Here is a 19,157-nt window from a genome sequence, read left to right on the forward strand (position 1 = left end):
CGCACCACAATGGGGATGAAAAGTTTGATGTTCTTGATTGTATTTTGGGGTCGACATAGTTTTCTATGGTTGTTTTGTGCTCGTCCCAGCAATATTTTTGCATTTTCTATCTTCCTCATTTTATTGCCGAAACACTCCATCCAACCTCTTGGACCGCCAAGGATATTTTGACAGTGTCTCTCGATAAACGATTAGCAAGTTACGGTTTCTCATTTTACCGATGTCATGTAATAAGTATGTTTCATTGCTTGATTCAGAGTAGTCAATTTTGATATTCCCAGCATCCCGGACGGAAAGAATCATCTCACATCACCAAGTAATCCTCTTCGTCCTCCTCCTCATCTCCTCACTATCCTCGCTCACCCTCTGCAAACATACCAACTCTGCCCTCTTCGCTCCCAGCTCTGCACCACTCCACTTTACTCCTTTAATCCTCGCCCAAGTAGGCACATGTCCATCCACGATAAACTCCTCCTCAACCTGCATTGCCCACTGCAGAACTTTCCCGGCAAAAACACTATCCCAGATTCCCTCTCGCCGCGGATGATCCAGCAGAAAAGTAATCGCTTCTCTCCGGATCGTCGGCTCGCGACACTTCAGCCCTACAACCCACAGTGGCACGATAACTCGAGTATCGAAGCAGAAGTTCGAAGGCCGGGTTTTGCTTGTTGCAGGCATCTCTCGCATGACTGCTTTAGCGAGGAAAACAACCCGTTTATAGACGGGATTGTATTGATCGTGGATCGACTCGTCGATTGAAAGATGGGTCGAGAGACCGATATAACCAATGGCCATGGACAGCTGGATGAAGAGCGCATAATGTTTCTGCGGGCCTTCAGCAACCTTCTCCAGGACAGGTGCAAACGCTTTGTTGAAGCGCCACACATCGGACTGGATCTCCTCCTGCTCTTTCATCGCCCACCGCCAGATATCAGATTCCTCCTCGACGTCCGGCCCAAGATACGCGGAATGGGTGGTGATGAGATAAACGCCCCGCCGAATGATACCATTATAGTATTTCCCGGCCTCAAATATATCTTCAAAGGTATCGGGCATCGATCTCGTGAATCTCGGGCCCTCCATACCGAGCACAGCATGCAAACCTGGCGAATGTCCGTCGGCGAAGAACGAGTGCTGAACAGCCAGCCTGCAGAAAATCTGCACAAGATCATCTTCAACGACATAAGGCGCCGGCGAAAGCTTGGTATACTTCTCCTCATCGTCCCTATAATTTTCCTTCCACTCCTGGATGAGTCGAATACCAGCATGTACCTGCTTCACAGCCAAATCCATATTTCCTGTCCAGCTCTCGAAAGCCAAGATAAGCAAGCAGGTTAAGAGCATAGTCCGCAAATCAAGTTTCTTCTCCGCGGCGTCAGCAGCCATGTACTTGACGGCTTTCACATATTGCTTGAGTGCATTTTGATGGTGCTCATTTGCAGCTGCATCGCGCTCTACAGGCGTCAGGCTCATCTTATCGAAACAGCTCACCATCTCCGCTGTTCGATCCAGCGCACCAAGTGCAACGATGGCATGACGAATCGCAGGGTTGAAATGGCAGGATTCCAAAAGTCGCTGTCTCGTGCATCCAGAATCAAAAGTTGGGAAGATATCGTAGCCTGTCCGGACACAGAAGAGTTCGAAGTACTGGTGCTCCTCGATATTAGCGAAAGGAGAATTGGCAAGGGCGCCCATTGAAGGCATAGCCATGCCCGACCTCATGGATGTTTTGATCTGTGCTGTATTCGGCAGGATGTCACGTTTCTGAGCGGTCTTTAGCTCGAAGATCTTGGGAGGTGGGCGATACCCATCGCATTCAACGCCGAATCTGATGCAGCGGTTGCAAGAGGGTTTGCCTTCATCGCATTTCACTCTTCGCTTCCTGAAAGGGGAAGTTGTTCAGCATATTCGATTTAAGAGAATCAATTCAGTGTCCTGGCTAGGGGCTCTGGGACATGGGATATCGAGTCCTCCTTACCTGCACGTTCCACAGCCTGTCCTAACTTTCGGTGCAGCCTTCCGCACTCGTGGGTTTTGCGCAGCTGAACCCATCGTGAATCAAGTCTCATCGGCTTCAATCAACACCCCACAGTGTCAAGGTCCCAATGTTACCTTAATCTCAAGTGCCGGTATCGAAAGCCTCTGCCGTCAGCACCGGCAGATAAAACATACGAATTTTGAAGAATCAAGCTTTACAGTGTGTGCCCGACTCGAAGTGCAATTGGGACATATTTATCGTTGTGTTTGGGTAACTACTTTGGCTTGCAGTAAGCCCTGCTGCATGGGTGACATCCAGCCAGTGAGATGATGGAAGGTTGGCCAATCAGAGGACGAAGATTGGGAGAAGGAATTCGGTGTTTCCGACCGAGTTTTTGCCGTTCGCTTACTCCTCCAGGCTTTCATCTACAACCTCAACCTCGATGTCACCAGGCCGGCCACGTTACACAATAAACATCCTCTAGCGGTGCCTCAAGATTCGTCTTTTCATGTAACGTCAAAGTTCCTGTCCGTTCCACCTTTGCTAGACCTTTCCCTCTTCCGAGACTAAGCACGGATATCAGGCTCCCAGCCTGATATTTGCAGCCGGAATTGTGTACATGTGTTGAAAGCCTGCCGTCTCGGTATCTGCACATATCATGCAGAGAAAACCTATCTCATCGTCTTAAATATGAGTAATCCAACCGAACAATATGTGTACCAACCAATCCAAGACAACGACGGAATCCGGCTGATTCAGCTCAAACCGTCCATATCAAGGGACTCAATTATCAGTTGCGAGCTTATTCACACAAGGCTACGCACCGTCAAACAAGATATCCTCGAGCACTACACAGCTTTATCATACGTCTGGGGTGATGCAACTCAAACAACTGTGATCATGGTTGGGGAGCAGACTCTAGAGATCACCAAAAGTCTTGACTCGGCATTGAGACATCTGAGAGATGAAACGAGGGTGTTGAATCTTTGGGCTGATGGAGTGTGTATCAATCAAAACGACGATGAGGGAGAGAAAGGAAGACAAGTCCAGCAAATGGGGAAGGTGTACGAGACAGCGGATCATACTGTCATATTCTTGGGCGAGTGTGATTCAAGTACCGAAGAGACGTTATCTGGAGTCGTGGCTCAGCTTGAAGAGAATCCCCAGGATTCTGGTACAGAGCTTGATCAGAACGGTAAATTCGTCACAAGTTTTCTTCTCAAACGTCCCTGGTTCACGAGAGTTTGGGTTTATCAGGAGCTTGTTATGTCTCGTGATCCTATGGTTCAATGTGGCCGAGTCCGATTCTCATGGATGTTATTCCGCGATTTTATTACTCGGTGGTACAGTGAACCTCCACGACATAATATGTTGAGAACTTTGCAGGTCTCTCCAGGGCACATCGTGCAACAAATGGACCAATCCCGATGGGCATTTCTGGCTGCCCACGTGATACCAATAGACGCCGCTACGCAGCAAGTAGTTGACGTTCAGTCGAAGTCGGCTAATCCAACATACTTAACAAAGGAGAAACGTACCGGGTACTTGAACCTTTTGGAGACCCTGGTTTCCAGGCGAGGTTTTGGTGCCTCCGACGCTCGAGACTTAGTGTTCAGCATTATTGGATTCTCAAGGCACATTGACATACGCGCTGACTACGGGCTCACGGCGGCCCAAGTCTACCAAAATTTCGCTTGGAACATCATGGGTCTGTTTGGGAGCTTGGAAATTCTCAGCTATGTTGAGGATATCGATTTGTCCCAGCGTAGGCCAGGTCTAGCTTCATGGGCACCTGACTGGACTATTGTTCAACATCCTGTTCGACGCATCCGAATTATGTCGAAGCCCAATGACTACGTGTCTGACACAAAAGAATCGAGCTCAACAGAAACTGAGGATGCGACTCGTGCGTATCATACAATCAGATCCCTCACCAAATGCAACAAACTCTGTTGCAAAGCATATCGTATATCCAAAATTAAACAAATCAGCGCCATCATCGATAACCTCAGCACGGAAGGAGACTCATCGGTGGATTCTCTACTTCGTCCCATTAATAATCAATCTGGAAACTCATACTCGGAATCAAAGAGGCCATGGGATACAGTGTACTACAATTGGTGGCGAAGATGGCTGGGATCGGACGAATCTATCTTGCCGATTGAAAGAGTCACAACCACTATGAAGGACAATACGGGTCTTCCAGTCGCTGGGCAACCAACAGAACAATATCTGGTCGAAAGGCTTCAACACCCATCCCGCCTAAGCATTCTTGATGGGAGGAGATTAGCGCGTTTAGATACCGATCAGCTCGCTGTGATACCATCTTCGGCGAAGGTAGGAGACCACGTTTACCTTATTCAAGGCTGTCCAGTTCCATTTGTTCTACGGCGAAAGCAGCGTGCTCAAGAAGATACCACAGCACTTGATGCAGAAGTAAGCGAAGTTAGGAGGGAAATGACATCAACTTCAGGCTGGGTGCGGCCTCGTGTTGTTCATACTACTCTCATCGGAGAGTGTTATGTGGATGTCTGGATGACTGAGCCCTACATGGATGACCCTTGGCGTATCGCATCTCCTGTGGTATATGATAAGCTACTCGTAATCAGTTGAGTTTAATGAACCCAGTCATGGGGCATCACATGTCTCAAACAACAGAGTGTCGACCAGCTTCCTTGCTGTCAATTTGGTTTATTTTCCAGTCTATCAAAATGTCTATCAAGGATCCCAACAAATTCCTCCCCGGGTGGAAGAAGCACGCCGTCTAGCCATACGCCAAAAGTCCCATGACACCCTCTACCCAAAATGCAAATCCCAATCTGTTAACCGCTCCAGTACATCAAGTGACTCTATGTGCGAGCACCTTGAGCACCGTTGGCCTTGCAGTAATCAGTGATCTATGTCCGAAAAGTCAGTTATATCTTCTTTATCCAAATTGCGCGCTGGGATATTCTTACCTCATTGCCTCCAATGCTTCCGGCTGCAGAGTTGCAGAATGGGATTTCGTTGGCGGTAGTCTGCGATTCTGATCAGCAATGTTTGTGGGGAGTGGATTTGATTGGTGGTGTTAAGCATACCATTTTGCAGTCAGCGCAAGTCTCCCAGAAATCTAAGCCGGTTTGGCCTTGGTTGCGGAGAAGGTAGTCGTTGCAGGATTTCTCGGTTGCGGCTGCGTTGTAGACGAACTAGAACGTGTTAGCAAGCACTTGATTGTAAGGTTGTTAAGCGGGAGAGAAACTCACTCCTCCTTCGGCATCATCAACACAGATGGCATTGAAATGGGTATCAGCGATGACACTAGAATTGATGTCAGTACTGAAAGCGAATAAGCATTAAAGGGGGGTTGGCTTACCCGGCGGCGAAGGCAGCAGCGACGAGGAAAGTTGAGAATTGCATTTTGAAAGTGTAAATGAATGTGTTAAACGACTGTAACGAGTGTAAGTTGATTGTGAAGTTGGAAAGGTATTAAAGAGTGTGGTTGAGATGGGTGAAGAGCACTTAGTCGGGGAACGCGTTCAGCCTTATATTATTTCAACATGCACGTCAGAATACATCTACACTCGCATTTCGGGGCCGCCGATAACTATTCGCCGAAGCAGGATGGAAACCTGAAACTCTGCATAGCAACAATTGATTAATTGTCTTGTCCCAAGGATTCCCCTCAGCGTTCTCGGAAGTGTCAAAGCAAACATGGCTAGCCGCCCGCTGTCAACCTGAAGCAAGGGATCACCAAGTGCAAAGTTTACTAGCGAGGACTCAGCCTCTTCATATTCTCCGCAAATAGCTACTTCTTCACAAACTCATCTTAAAGATGCTATTCTAGATATGCATATCTGGTGCTAACCTATTCGGCTATGTTTTGAAACGTAAGCGAGAGTTTATTTTCTCCTGAGAGCTTGTCCCGACTACATGCCGACTTCGACCCGTGAGTGCCGATAGGATTAACACCTCCTTTTCAAGGATATGCGTTTCATGCCTTATGAATCGACTCATGCAAAGACTTAGCGATCCTGAACATGACCTGATATGACAATATTTGTGGAGATGGGGTGAACTTTGTCAAGGTGTTTTGATGACGACTTTACCGAAAAGGACGGGGGAGCACGGTCCATTCAGCCCTTTGACCATACCCCGTTGTCTCTGCATGAATCTTCACCTTGCTAGCCCCTCGTTTCAACAGCCAGATCTCGTAGAGATTGTGGAGTTGTAAGCTTGGGGTGGCTTCATAGCGCATAACTTGTGTTTCTGGAAGTTTACCAATGAGGCAACTTGTGGCTCTGTTCACCCTCAGGCCAACCCACAAATCATCAAACAGCAACGCATAGATCACTTTCTGCGCCGGAAGTTCATCCGAAAACTCTCGACCGAGTTTCTTGTAGATTTGATCGCCTTGGTAGGACTTGACTTCCTCGTTTCGATGACCCGGGCCTTCGGTCGTGGCTGCTGTCCGGCGTGTCCGACCACGCCACTCATCACTTCGCCAAGTCCATCCTGCTCAATTGAGATGTTCTATGATCCTACCGGGTACAGCCATGATAGCCATAGTCGATAGTATATAGTGAGGCGGTATTCCGACTTCTCAACTCTTCATCTCAGCATCTCGCCTCAAGATCCTAATCACCACCACACTCATTCTTTCTTTTCAGAATTCCACACTCATTACTTGAGCAGTCACTCACTTCAATCTTTCTTCATCATTCAATATGTTCTCTTCCAGCATTCTCTCCCTCGTCATGGCCGCTGGCCTCGCTTCCGCAGCAGTCGTTCCCCGGACTCTCAACCCAGATGAGATCATCGTCTATGGAGAGGGCCGCGTCGAAATCATGAACAAGACCGCCTGGGAGTCCCTCCAAAACGGCGCCATGATTGGCAGACCAGCAGCCATCCACCCAGATCTCGTCTCCGGCACCGGGCCAGTCAACTCCACTGCTTCAACCCTCAACAAGCGTTGCGACAGCATCACAGTCTTCACACCCAACCCAGTCCAAACTTTCCTCGACTGGGACGTCCTCATGTCCTCCGTCATCCACGCCACAGGAGATTCAGCTACCGTCTCCGTCACTGAAGGCTATTCCATCTCCAACTCCGTTTCCGTCACCGCTGGTCTCTCGGCTGCTATCCCAGAGACCTTCCTCACAGCTTCCTTCGGAATCAGCTACTCAGAGACTTGGTCGTCTACCTACTCTGCTGCGTACACCTTCGGCGTTCCCGATGGAAAGTACGGAGCTGTTGTCAGCAACCCATGGACTACAAGACACAGCGGCTTCGTTGACTCTGGCTGCGTCGGCTCTGCTAGCCGTGCTTTCTACCAGGCAGACTCATACACCAGCAAGGCTTCCGGTGGACTCTCTTGGGTCGATGGAACGATCAGTCTTTGCACTGGTGATGAGTTCCCTCTCAAGAGATGCTTGGGTGAGGGAACCTTGTAGAGGGGTCTAGATGGATGGACGGTTGTTTGCTTTTTCTCTTTTGTGCATGGTTTCCGGGAGTTTGGGGAGAACGGATAGACTGGTGGAGTATATAGACATGGCCAACAGGCTCAATTAGGATCAATAACACATTCAGTGTTTGTTCAAACTTCTTTTCATGACTATGACACTTGTGATTTTTCCAGTTTTAGTCCCTGTCAATTTCTCCAAATCACACAATCTATATACACGAGCTCTTTTTTCAACACTTCCAGCTTCCACACATCCACTAATTATGAAGCATCAAAACATTCCTCGCATCCTTTGTGATTACACTTCCTACAAATCTCGCTCGGATCGTTCATTATGTCTTTGAGTTCGAAGCACTAGTTAGTTACATTAGCGACGCTCTCGTATTTGGAAATAAACTCCACATTACATTGCAGCAAATCCAATTGCACTGAACAATTTTTGGTGCGACGGGCTCCGTATCGATGCACTGAGCACAACTTGGATGTTTGCAGGCCGAACATGACTCATTATTGCGAAAGTATTTGGCCGTACCATTGAACTTGTCGCACTAACACAGAGATCAACTCTTATCATTTTTTCAATAGACAGACGGTACTTACTTTGCAACAAACCCAAACGTACGGGAATTCGTCTGATGATTTCTCAGCGGTACCCATTCCACTCGGTGCCTCGGAGAAGCTATCAAAATTCACGGGGCGTGTTAACATTATCCTCGTCAGAAGGTGGATCGCAAACATAATTAAATAAGGAATGTCGGTTCAAAGAAATCGGCTCAGTCCCCAACTGTGAATCACTTCTTTGTGAGGTGGTCGGCTTTGTTTGGGTGGCTCATTCGCAGACTCGCTTAAGCGAGGGCCAGCCACAGTCACGAAAGGGGCGAAGCAAGGCTGAATTAGACTGAGTCAACATGATGAGGTACCATCATTCTCATGTGTATTCAAAAGAAATATTCTTCATTGGGCCACCGAATCTTCTTCTCATCATCGTACAGCCCTATGTTGCCCTTGTGATTCCAGTCAAATGATTGTACCATCGCTAAGCGAACATCTTCTGCGCCATCCGCCTGCCCTGAGTTCTCGAAGCTGACTTGGCATCTGTCGCATTTCTTATGGTTACACGGATAACCGTCTATTTGTATTGACATGCTGATTATGAGTGCTATTGGTGTGACTGCACTGCATTTCGTCAGCCAAAAAAATGTTGGGATTCTTGGGACGCTGGAGGCGGCACTTACTTGGCAGCATTGCCAACTGATAGGCTTGACGACTATCTTTGATAGAATTCTCGACTTTAAATCTTTGATCTTGGACATGTTTGGGAGAATTTGTGTGTTGTACTTCTGCCTGTCTTGTGGAGATATTGTGAAGGATGGGATGTGTAACTAGTGTATGTTGATTGGAGTCGTGAACTGCGAAAATTTCGAAATGATAGAAATACGTAGACTAGAAGTTTTAAGAACCTCGGTGAATAACTGCATCTCGATTAAATGCATGTCCAAGATATCATTGTCACCAAAAACCACGTCAATGCAGGGCTAATCAACTATTCACTCCGCCTTCGTCTCCGCTTTATTCCTAGAAATAGAGCACTAATCTGGGTATTCAACAATCAAACTGAAATACTAAGAATAGAAAAGCTGTTTGTTCCATTTTCTAGGAGCAGGTTTTAAAAACCAGTTTGTAAAGAAGCTCAATATTAGTCATTCCCGTCGATCGGGCTTGTGATCTCCGGAACCTCTACTGTAAGCATAGAACCTGTGATAAGTCGTGACCTTGACCACATTCGCTTACGAGGCATTATTAACTTTTCGGTTGCGACAATCAAATAATCCGATTTTACATGACTCAAACAATTGTTTATATCTTGTGAGGGGTAAATAATGCGGGGTAAAATGTGTTGCACAGGATGCTGTGGGGCATCCCCAGTCCCAAGCCCCACATGTTCTCCAATGTTCTGTCCTACAAGAAGGCCGTGCTGTGTAACAAGGGAAAACTTCATGAATTCTCCCTCGGTCAGTCTGTCGGGTTTTAGACAATCTAACACATGCGAGATACGGCAACTAAAGTCCGACTTAGAGATGGCGGAACTCACCCTCGAAGGACCTGGGATCATCTATGTGACCTCCAAAATAGTTTGCACCGATGTACTGGACGATAAAACATACCTGAAATGGTACGAAGAGGACCACATCCCAGATATCCTCGAAAAGACACCGATCAACTCCGCATTCCGTTTCAGCAATGTCAAACCTGACGCCGAGAGACCCTACTTGTTGGTGTACCCGATGGAGAATCTGGCAGATATTCATGGGGAAGGCTTCAAGCAGCTCAGACTCTATAGCGATTTCATGCCGAATAAAGGAGCTCCGTATGATTTTGCGGATCTGGACTTCAGGGAATATAAATTGATTCAGAAATATGATCCACGTGGAACAGCTGGAGGTAAGGAGCTTAACAGCCGGTCGCCTGAAGGCACTCCCACTAACAGAACTGCAGAGAAAGTGAAGTTCATAGCTACTGGAGGGTTTGAGTTGGGCTTATCATTGAAAGAAGAACATCTACATGATTGGTATAATCAAGAAGTGAGTGCTGGCGTACACCCTATCACTCGCCGCTTGCTCTGATAAAATGCTTACAAACTCAAGCATCTCGAACGTCTCTCAACAGTCCCTGGATATCTCCGTACAACGAGGTACAGACTTATGCACCACTCAACAAATGAAGACACCAGGGTAATGTTTGGCCTCACTTCCAAGGACGATCTTGTAATACAGGAGAGAGATGAGCCTCCAACCTGGCATGCGATCCATGAATTTGATGAGAATTTCGACATGAATGCGTTGAGAGAAACTATCGATACTGAATGGACGAAGAAAATATTCAGTGATACGACGAAGCAGGAATATAATGTTTACAGACATGAGAAAAGTTATGGAGACGGGGAGTTCTTTCGCTGAGAGTTTCTTGGAAGGCGAGAGGCTGACAAATGAGCGACAGAAAGATATGTAGAAAGATCATAAAAAACAAATAAAAACAAAGGTTTCTCTCCTTGCGCGCCTTGGGCCCTTGAGGAGATTTCGTGAATTTCGAGGACTCGGGCTGTAGTCTCTCAATTAGGACAATATTGGTTTAAAACTATCATTTCAGGAGCATGATGAATCCATAAGTAGCGTTGCGTCTCGATTTCGCGTTATGTCAAGCTCTCGCCAAGTCGGGGTTTTACAAAGCTTGCCGAACTCCTCTTTCACTCCACCGAGCTCCATTCCCAAATGAGTTGACAGCATTGTCTGGTGGACGAAATGACGTTATTCCAACTGGAACGTGATATCGGCAGTGTCGATCCGTGTAGTCACACAACGTTGCTCTGCAGGTATGGAGCCCTGCAGGTCAGAAATTCCGAAGTTTACGTCAAGTCATCTGATTTCCGCTTGCTACCTAGCATTTCGGGCCTTTCCTGCGAGTCTGCATCAGACAGCTCCGTTACACGTACAGAACTAAACGAATAGGGCGCTCATAATGAGGGGTAGCGGGGTTAGCGTCTTGTCATTGACATTACCTTGCCGCAAGAGTGTATATTTTGCGGACTCAAGCGCACCAGTTGATGAGAATATTCTGACTGTCGTGCGATCTGCAGAGGATTATCACGTTCCTGCAGGAAGGAGAAAGTATATAGCGTAAGACGTACAGACATCAAACTAAATCTTCTTCTCTCTCTTTTAAGCTTTTGTTATTTTGGGTGTCAGCGAAGTCCATTTGAATTCTTTGTTTTGTTTCACTAACCGACATGCGTATTGAAAATATACTCGTCGCCCCACTGCTGGCTACAACAGCGTTGGCATGGAACACTACAACCAAGTACGCAGTCAAAGAACCCCCGCTCACAACTGATTGGACCTATAAAGTTGGAACCAACCCGTGGACGGAGTACCCGAGACCCCAGTTGGAACGGTCTGAATGGCAGAACTTGAACGGGATCTGGACATACCAAAATGCTTCCAGTCTGAACGACGCGGACGCGCCTCCGTTTGGAAAACCTCTCGCAAACGAAGTGTTGGTGCCTTCTTGCTTGGAGAGTGGTCTCTCTGGTCAGTATTTGAAAATCTCGAAGACAGCATAGTGTGCTCACAGACTTTCAGGAATCCAAGGACGAGATACAATATATTCCTGGTTCTCCACATCGTTCACTGTACCATCTTCTTGGTCTGGAAAGAAAGTATTACTCAATTTTGCAGCAGTAGACTATGAAGCAACAGTCTATATCAACGGAAACCAAGTTGGCTTCAATCGTGGAGGATACTTCCGTTTTACGATTGATGCCACTGAGCATGTGACCTTTAGCGGCACCAATGAACTGTAAAGTCTCTGACAAAGTAGAGTGCATGTGCTGATAATTTGCAGGCTCGTATTTGTGTATGATCCAGTCGACAGTGAAGGGTCTGTGATTCCAATTGGCAAGCAGACTTTGCGCCCATCTCACATTTTCTATACGCCCTGCTCGGGAATTTGGCAAAGTGTTTGGATCGAGGCAGCTCCCGAGAACTACATCACACAGCTGGATGTTGATGCAAATATGGACGGGCAAGGTCCGTCTTCTTATCTCCATCCCTCATAATACGTTAAGTAACTCAAAATCCTCTTAGTCAGCGTCACAGTGCACAGCTCATCTGGAACTTCAAGCCCCGTTGAAATCACCCTCGACGGATCAACACATAGCGGTTCTTCTGATGCACCCTTCCAATTCACGGTCGACTCTCCCAGTCTCTGGTCACCAGATTCCCCCACACTGTACAATTTTACAGTCAAGCTCGGCGACGACGAAGTGAAGAGCTACACCGGCTTCCGCACGATCTCCAAAGCAGAAGTTGGTGGTATCGTCTCGCCAATCTTGAATGGCGAGCCAATTTTCATGTTCGGTACCTTAGATCAAGGGTTTTGGCCTGATGGTATTTATACTGCTCCGAGTAGAGAAGCGATGGTGTATGATTTGCAAGTGTTGAAGAAGCTGAACTTTAATATGGTTCGGAAGCATGTGAGTATTGATCTCGGCAAGCGTGCAACATGACCTGACTGAGAATTCCGTAGATCAAAGTCGAGCCAGCTTTGTTCTACCAAGCATGTGACCAAGTCGGTCTTCTTGTTATTCAAGACATGCCATCGCTCAGAGCAGACGGCGTTCTTCCGAACGATGCGCAGCAAGCTGAGTTCACTCGTCAACTTGAGGTCCTTATAAACCAGCACAAGAGCTATCCAAGTATTGCGACTTGGGTAAGTCCTTCCTTCATGTCCCCGTGGGAATTTAACCACAAGTTAACCATTTACCTACAGGTTATTTACAACGAAGGATGGGGCCAGTTGAGAGACGGAGTCTATCCTGAATTTGGACTTACAGATCTCGTCCGCTCGATCGATCCGACTAGGCTAATCGATAGTACTACGGGATGGTTCGATCACGGAGCTGGAGATTTCAGTGTAAGATATGTTCGACAAGACGACAAGAAGAACTCCATACTTACAAACCCTATAGGACAATCACCACTACGCGAACCCACAATGCGGTACTCCATTCTACTCAATTCAGTCCAGTCCCTTCGACCCAACACGTATTGGGTTCCAAGGAGAATTTGGAGGTATCGGCCAAAATGTTTCAATTGACCAGTAAGTCCTCCCCCAGTCCACCTCCAAATGATCACAAACTAAAAGTCCCACCTCACAGTCTCTGGAACGTCCAAGAAGCAATCGACACCATAAATCAAACCTACGAAATCGACCAAACTCTTGACGCCTGGCGGTATCGTGGCCATTTCCTTCTCAACGAGCTTCGAGAGCAGACAGAAAAATACTCATGCAATGGAGGTGTCTGGACGCAGACTACGGATGTTGAGGGTGAGGTGAATGGGCTGTTGACCTATGATAGGAGGATTCTGAGGCCGGATGAGGAGACGTGGAGGGCTGATTTACAAGCCTTGTATGATGCGGCTGCTGCGAGGAGGAATAGCTCGGTTCCGACTTATTGACTCGGTGGGTTGGCTGAGTTGTTGACAGACTGGACTGGGCGGGCTCAGAATGTTTTGAGAGGCGGAGATTGATGGACGTATTGTGGAGGTATAATGAATAGTTAAAAGCTGCTACGTGTTAGGGTAATCAAGGAGTGATTTACTATATCTGCAGGTGAAGTCAACCCATTTCTCTCACAGCGTATCAGACGACGATGAGAAACTTCACAAAAGTCACAAATATGTAGAAGGTCGAAAAGGCCAACGGGGCGTCGCGGACGTCACTTTCATACATGTATGAGCTTCCACCGATGTTCTCAGTGCGGAGCTAGGTCGAGTTCGAACGCCCGAAAGCTGAAGAGAGTTTCCCTGAGGCATGACGTGCAGCGCATATCTAGATCCCTGACTCGCTAAACCATCACGAACTGTTTTGAACCAGCCTGAACCGAAAGACTCTTGCTTTCAGAAAGTCTGGTTTGGAGGATTTACTTCGCGAATATGCTTTGTAGCAGAATCTCCGTGTTTTAAAGGGTCACAGGTGGAAGTAACAATTCATTTATGTAGACAGGTACGGCGACATTCAACTCCTAAACTCATCATGAATAAGCCAAAACCCCGAACTTACTCAAACCATCTAATCTCTAAGATAAAATCGGAGAATTTACGAATCTTCAAGTCAAATAGACTGCGAGACTTGTTTCTGATCCTGATAATCATATCATGAGCTCGTATTTATGCGCGAAAGTTTCCATGAAACAAAAGATGTGCGGGAGAGAAGCGACCCATGCTTTCGGTACAGCGTTGGTGCTTGCTTGTCTCTTGGCAGGCGAATTGTAGCTTGCCTCCGCAAGCATCACAACGGTTATTAATTTTTGGTAAAATATGGCTCCTGTAGAAAATTCAAAAGAGATGTTTTGAAGGAAGTAGTCTGGCAGTGCACGATAGTGACATGCATATTGACATCCTTGATTCAGCTTGTTCGATATTGCAGTCTTGCCGAGAGATAAAAAAATACGAGACTCCATCCCAGGAACTTGCCACTTCCAGAGTTTAAACCATCCCGTAGCTCGGCATTCGAGTAATGCATAGAAGGGATGTTACAGGCGAAAGACGTCTTGGCTTTCACTGCTACTCATTCAGGAACTCTGATAAGTCCACCACTGCCCATTCCGATATCATGCAGTCCAGAATCTGTAAGAATGTACGATGCCTTTCATCTTAGGTCCCAGAACGGCTTCATGGTCGAATAGCAGTGATTCCTCAAGCATGCTGGTCCAAAGTCGTCCGTTATTCCATAGGCAGGTCACTGCTGCTACCATTTCACTTTTGTCGATCATCCTTTTGGGAAATTATTATATCTGGGCCATTGGGAATGGGAAGAAAGACCTCTCACCTTTCGGTAATACTTTGGAGAATCACCCCGCGACCAACAAGTCGCAGCCTTTCGTGGCGCCATCACCAGTGACGGTGACAATTCTTCAAACGACGACAGCATCACCGTTACCCACCCCAACTGCGACAGCAATCCCACAGAAGCTCTGGTATAAGACCGGGCCTAAAGGAATCAGTGAGGCTTCAGGACAATGGATCAACAGCTGTCTCTGGAACAACCCATCATATCGAAGGGAGATACTCACCGATTTCTCCGCTAATACTTACGTCGAAGCTTTCTACAATCATCGGCCAGACATCTTGAACACTTACCTCGCTCTATCAGTCCCAATTTTGAAAGCCGACTTCCTGCGCTACCTGATACTTTTGGCAGAAGGTGGGATATGGAGCGACCTCGACGTATCTTGCTCAACGGTACCAATATCCGGATGGATACCAGAACAATATCAACAGGATGCTGCGGTGGTTGTCGGGCTGGAATTTGACAATGATTACTGGGGGCACGACGAATATCTGCGAACGCAATTCGCGAGCTGGACCATCATGGCTAAGCCGGGGTCGCCACATATCGAGATGGTCATCCAGGATGTGATGAGGGACTTGAAGGACACTGCAAACGAGAACAACGTATCCATTGCAGGATTGACGTTCGATATGATCAGCGATGTTGTGGATGTCACAGGCCCCAAGAGAATGACGAGGAGCATTGTTCGAAGCCTGGAATTACAACTCAAAGAGCCAATTGGCGACAAGAATACTTCTGGTTTGTTTGAACCGAGGTTGTTAGGCGATGTTTTGATTCTACCGAGCGCGGCGTTTGCAGCGAGGCAGGCTGATTACCCTACCGATCGAGGACCAGTGCTGGTGTCGCATCATTATGCGGGAAGTTGGAAGAATGACCATGGGGGAGAGAAGCGTCGATGAGATCAAGTGGAGAGATGGAAAGTAAAAGTTTGATAATCAGCGTCTCCGAGAACAAAACAAGATTTTCCCAAGGGAACACTGAGCGAGTCCGAGTAGCGAAGAATGGAAATGCGAAGGCCATGGAGCAACCCACATTTCTATTGCTAGGGCGTCCAAAAAAGGTGGAAAGGTGGGAAGTGGCGAGGAGATAGGCAACTATGGAGAAGCAGTTGGGAAACAGCTTCTCACGTGAGCACTGTCGCCAATTTGAGAGGAGGCATATCAGTTTTCGTGCCCCTGTCGGGAATGACACCGGGCATGAAATGAAGTAAGTAGAAGATGATGAGGAAGCTAGAAGCCGCAAGGAATAGAATACAAATAGACATAGAGATCAGATGGGTGGCCAAGTCCATATATTGTGTAGCTGAAGGAGAAAAGGAAATTCATAGTTGATAAAATAATGTTGTGTCTGATCAGTACAGCTTCATTCCACGCTTCCACTTTCTAACCGTGGGAAAAACCCCTGTTTCTAAAAGTCATGTTTAGGACGTGGCAAATGAGGTCTCGCGTTCCGCTATAATGCGGTTACTTGTATCCCTCCATCTACAAATCGAGTGCGACGGGAGAGTGATTAAAAGGCTTGCAAATTTTGAGTGGTGGTTTGTCCGTTCCAGAGAAATTGTCTTACAATATCTTTCTGCAAACGTCTAGAGAAATGGGACGAATTGGAGTACGCTGGCCTGACCCATATGACTTACCTCGGCTTGTCTAGATCGTTCGGATTGTGACACCCAAGGCCAATGAATATGATAGAGTCCTCGCACAGCTGTTGGCATATTGACATGCAAGTAAACAAGTAAGATGGAGGCGAGGACTGGTCTGGAGGGACAATACCATAAACTGGATTTATTATGTAAGCAAATGCGGCCGCACCCCGAATCCTTGCGAAATTTCCTGGGAACTTTTTCTGAAGCTTCGTCTCTGCCCACACCCAACTCTGGACAACATCATATCAGCACAACATGGCAAAACGAAAGCGCACCGTGAACCTCACGCAGGAATATAACAAAACCAAAGCCCCGGTACCTACAAAGAAAGTCAAAGCCACGGCCCCCTCTACCCCCGCAACGAAAGCTCCAACTACTATCCAAATCGTCGCGGGGTCCTACGATCGAGTTCTCCACGGCGTCACAGCAACCATATCTTCCAATGACGAAGTCCAATTCGCAGACACTTTCCTCTTCAATGCTCATGCCTCAGCAATTCGCTGCCTCGCCCTCTCCCCAGTCTCTGCACCGGTCCCGAAACAAACACAAAAGATCATTCTCGCCAGCGGCAGTACCGATGAACGCATAAATCTCTACCACCTCTCTGCACACGCTCCCTCAAAGATTACCGTCCCAGTTATCCCATCCCTCACCTCAAAAGCCGTGGTTGAGAATCCCCAGAACCGCGAATTGGGCTCCTTACTACATCATTCAAGCACAGTCACTGCTCTGTATTTCCCGAATCGGAGCAAGCTGCTGAGTTCGGCAGAGGATAGCACAATTGCGGTAACGAGGACGAGAGATTGGACTTTGTTATCTACGATCAAGGCGCCAATCCCGAAACCAGTTGGCCGACCTAGTGGAGATACAGCACCTTTGGGCGGTGCTCCGAGTGGAATTAATGACTTTGCGGTACACCCTTCCATGAAATTGATGATCTCGGTAGGAAAGGGAGAGAAATCGATGCGCCTATGGAATTTGGTGACTGGAAAGAAGGCTGGAGTGCTGAATTTCGAAAGGGGAATGCTGGCAGAGGTCGGAGAAGGCAGACACAGTAGTGGAGAGGGACGGAAGGTGACATGGGGCTCGACAGATGCAGGAGAGGAGTTCTGTGTTGGGTTTGAGCGGGGTGCTTTGATTTTTGGAATGGACAGCAAGCCAAAGTGCAAGGTTGTGCCACAGCCAAGGACGAAGATACACGAATTGTGCTATATTCAGGTAGATGAGGAGCAGGATATTCAAGTGCTCGCGACATCTACCGAAGACGGGAGGATACTGTTTTACTCGACGAGACCAGCGGATCTTGTGTTATCAGAAGCGGTCGAGGGGAAAGAGACGCCTCTGCCATCTGCGAAATTGATCGCACAGCTTGGCGGAAAAGAAGTTGGGCTCTCGGGACGGATTAAGGACTTCACTGTCTTGAGCGTGGGAGAGGGGGCATCTAAAGAGCTCTTGATCGTTGCAGGAGGCAGTGATGGAGCTTTACGCATATGGAGACTTGCACCCAAAGATCTGACGAAACATAGTGGAAAGGTCAAGCAGGTTGGGAAGCTACTGGGAACGTACGAGACAACGAATCGTATCACATGTATGAAAGCATTTGTTATGCTACCGAAGATGGAAGGGGCTGAAGATGAGGAGATCGAGGACTTTGAAGGTTTAGAAGATGATGAGGAGGCAAGCAGTTCTGATAGCGAGTAATGATACCCCGAGCTTCTTGCAGTTTATTTTGTTCCTGACAACTTCGTTCAATATGAGGTGTCTGATACCACCGCCTCAAGATGTCTACCTTCCATTAATACACGATACACCATCATCTCCGTCACTTTCTCTCTCGACTTTCCCTGATATGCCGAGTGGAGACTGGGCTTCACATCCAATTCTGGCAGGAGGCAAGAGCTGAGCTGTATCACACCTCCTCTATCCAACTAAGCCCATTGCTTTCGAAGCATTCAAGGAGTTTTGACGTACAATTCTTGTGCTAACTCAAATGCAAATGAGGTATTCAAAGATTGGCATTTCCAAATCCATCCCGGAGTAATCTATCAATCCCCCAAAAATGTATCCTGACCAAACGAAAACGTACATCACCAACAGTATTCATACAGAATTTAAGCTACTTCAAGACCCCCCATCAAAAGCGGTACATCCACCCAGGCCACAGTCCATCCCACAATCACAGCATAGATCATCGAAATCTTGCCCAGTTGCTGAGGGGGACGATATTGTGCTGGCAGCGCTTTCTTTGGATGACGTTGCTGAGGCTTTGACAGACGAATTTTCGATACCGGGCGAGGTCTTCCTGGTAGTGATGGAGTGGAACGGTGCTGTTGGAGCCGCTGCAGTATTGGCAAGTGTCGCTTTTGTAGTGCTGGGCGCGCAAGTTAGCCATATTGATTTACCTGCGGCAATTGGCAAAGCTAGCCTCTTCACTTCTGGCAGCTTTTCATCTTCTATCGAGAGTTTATCCGTTCCATCTTTAGTCGCAGTTTCTATCGATCGGTTCTTGCGGAATCTGGCGAAGGATATCCATCGTGCAATGAAGCTGCCCATATCGAGGTTTGGGATCGATGTCAAAAACACGGAAAGAGAGAATCGAGTGAGCTTATCCAAGTAGTTCACAAGATGATTTTCAAGGATTGTCCGAGGTTTAAATGGGCATTTATACAATTTTACGTTCCAAA

The 19,157-nt window shown here is 47.3% G+C and overlaps 10 protein-coding genes across 11 annotated transcripts; 7 read left to right on the forward strand and 3 right to left on the reverse strand.

Annotated features, from left to right (window-relative positions):
• Window positions 1–309: 309 nt before the first annotated feature.
• On the reverse strand, window positions 310–2,052 carry ONS95_002213 (uncharacterized protein; the record flags this gene model as incomplete). Its single annotated transcript, XM_058495458.1, has 2 exons — window positions 310–1,882; window positions 1,979–2,052. 2 exons carry the CDS (start codon window positions 2,050–2,052, stop codon window positions 310–312), a joined length of 1,647 nt encoding a protein of 548 aa, XP_058354186.1.
• Window positions 2,053–2,668: 616 nt separating this feature from the next.
• ONS95_002214 (uncharacterized protein) lies at window positions 2,669–4,591 on the forward strand (the record flags this gene model as incomplete). The annotated part of the gene is made up of 1 exon (XM_058495459.1): window positions 2,669–4,591. One exon carries the CDS (start codon window positions 2,669–2,671, stop codon window positions 4,589–4,591), a length of 1,923 nt encoding a protein of 640 aa, XP_058354187.1.
• A 236-nt stretch (window positions 4,592–4,827) lies between these two features.
• Window positions 4,828–5,374, reverse strand: ONS95_002215 (uncharacterized protein; the record flags this gene model as incomplete). The annotated part of the gene is made up of 5 exons (XM_058495460.1): window positions 4,828–4,875; window positions 4,936–4,995; window positions 5,056–5,163; window positions 5,221–5,275; window positions 5,331–5,374. The coding sequence occupies 5 exons, from the start codon at window positions 5,372–5,374 to the stop codon at window positions 4,828–4,830; spliced, it is 315 nt and encodes a 104-aa protein (XP_058354188.1).
• Window positions 5,375–6,063: 689 nt separating this feature from the next.
• Window positions 6,064–7,557, forward strand: ONS95_002216 (uncharacterized protein). The gene has a single exon (XM_058495461.1). The coding sequence runs from the start codon at window positions 6,682–6,684 to the stop codon at window positions 7,405–7,407; it is 726 nt and encodes a 241-aa protein (XP_058354189.1). The 5' UTR covers window positions 6,064–6,681; the 3' UTR covers window positions 7,408–7,557.
• Window positions 7,558–8,356: 799 nt separating this feature from the next.
• On the reverse strand, window positions 8,357–8,731 carry ONS95_002217 (uncharacterized protein; the record flags this gene model as incomplete). Its single annotated transcript, XM_058495462.1, has 1 exon — window positions 8,357–8,731. One exon carries the CDS (start codon window positions 8,729–8,731, stop codon window positions 8,357–8,359), a length of 375 nt encoding a protein of 124 aa, XP_058354190.1.
• A 211-nt stretch (window positions 8,732–8,942) lies between these two features.
• Window positions 8,943–10,526, forward strand: ONS95_002218 (uncharacterized protein). Of its 2 annotated transcripts, XM_058495463.1 has the most exons (4): window positions 9,163–9,430; window positions 9,495–9,860; window positions 9,915–10,000; window positions 10,064–10,526. In XM_058495463.1, the coding sequence occupies exons 1-4, from the start codon at window positions 9,325–9,327 to the stop codon at window positions 10,373–10,375; spliced, it is 870 nt and encodes a 289-aa protein (XP_058354191.1). In that variant the 5' UTR covers window positions 9,163–9,324; the 3' UTR covers window positions 10,376–10,526. The 2 variants fall into 2 exon arrangements, with proteins under 2 accessions (XP_058354192.1, XP_058354191.1); XM_058495464.1 differs by having other exon boundaries at window positions 8,943–9,860.
• A 171-nt stretch (window positions 10,527–10,697) lies between these two features.
• Window positions 10,698–13,666, forward strand: ONS95_002219 (uncharacterized protein). The gene is made up of 9 exons (XM_058495465.1): window positions 10,698–10,788; window positions 10,858–11,503; window positions 11,555–11,771; window positions 11,817–12,001; window positions 12,059–12,447; window positions 12,501–12,683; window positions 12,744–12,887; window positions 12,943–13,073; window positions 13,132–13,666. The coding sequence occupies exons 2-9, from the start codon at window positions 11,203–11,205 to the stop codon at window positions 13,430–13,432; spliced, it is 1,851 nt and encodes a 616-aa protein (XP_058354193.1). The 5' UTR covers window positions 10,698–10,788; window positions 10,858–11,202; the 3' UTR covers window positions 13,433–13,666.
• A 675-nt stretch (window positions 13,667–14,341) lies between these two features.
• Window positions 14,342–16,573, forward strand: ONS95_002220 (uncharacterized protein). Its single transcript, XM_058495466.1, has one exon. It carries the CDS (start codon window positions 14,618–14,620, stop codon window positions 15,725–15,727), a length of 1,110 nt encoding a protein of 369 aa, XP_058354194.1. The 5' UTR covers window positions 14,342–14,617; the 3' UTR covers window positions 15,728–16,573.
• A 155-nt stretch (window positions 16,574–16,728) lies between these two features.
• Window positions 16,729–18,174, forward strand: ONS95_002221 (uncharacterized protein; the record flags this gene model as incomplete). The annotated part of the gene is made up of 1 exon (XM_058495467.1): window positions 16,729–18,174. One exon carries the CDS (start codon window positions 16,729–16,731, stop codon window positions 18,172–18,174), a length of 1,446 nt encoding a protein of 481 aa, XP_058354195.1.
• A 358-nt stretch (window positions 18,175–18,532) lies between these two features.
• On the forward strand, window positions 18,533–19,090 carry ONS95_002222 (uncharacterized protein; the record flags this gene model as incomplete). The annotated part of the gene is made up of 1 exon (XM_058495468.1): window positions 18,533–19,090. The coding sequence occupies one exon, from the start codon at window positions 18,533–18,535 to the stop codon at window positions 19,088–19,090; it is 558 nt and encodes a 185-aa protein (XP_058354196.1).
• Window positions 19,091–19,157: the final 67 nt, after the last annotated feature.

The sequence above is a fragment of the Cadophora gregata genome (genome assembly GCF_030347475.1).
Source record: "Cadophora gregata isolate MNR1 chromosome Unknown scaffold_11, whole genome shotgun sequence".
Lineage (NCBI taxonomy): Eukaryota > Fungi > Ascomycota > Leotiomycetes > Helotiales > Ploettnerulaceae > Cadophora > Cadophora gregata.

Bases quoted from the DNA above. Each gene is read 5' to 3' on its own strand.
- ONS95_002216 (XM_058495461.1), top strand. From the start codon at position 6,682: ATGTTCTCTTCCAGCATTCTCTCCCTCGTCATGGCCGCTGGCCTCGCT.
- ONS95_002220 (XM_058495466.1), top strand. From the start codon at position 14,618: ATGCCTTTCATCTTAGGTCCCAGAACGGCTTCATGGTCGAATAGCAGT.
- ONS95_002218 (XM_058495464.1), top strand. From the start codon at position 9,299: ATGCGGGGTAAAATGTGTTGCACAGGATGCTGTGGGGCATCCCCAGTC. The intron at 9,861-9,914 runs GTAAGGAGCTTA...ACAGAACTGCAG, and splicing joins TCCACGTGGAACAGCTGGAG to AGAAAGTGAAGTTCATAGCT. The intron at 10,001-10,063 runs GTGAGTGCTGGC...TACAAACTCAAG, and splicing joins ATGATTGGTATAATCAAGAA to CATCTCGAACGTCTCTCAAC.
- ONS95_002219 (XM_058495465.1), top strand. From the start codon at position 11,203: ATGCGTATTGAAAATATACTCGTCGCCCCACTGCTGGCTACAACAGCG. The intron at 12,002-12,058 runs GTCCGTCTTCTT...AAATCCTCTTAG, and splicing joins TGCAAATATGGACGGGCAAG to TCAGCGTCACAGTGCACAGC. The intron at 12,684-12,743 runs GTAAGTCCTTCC...ATTTACCTACAG, and splicing joins ATCCAAGTATTGCGACTTGG to GTTATTTACAACGAAGGATG.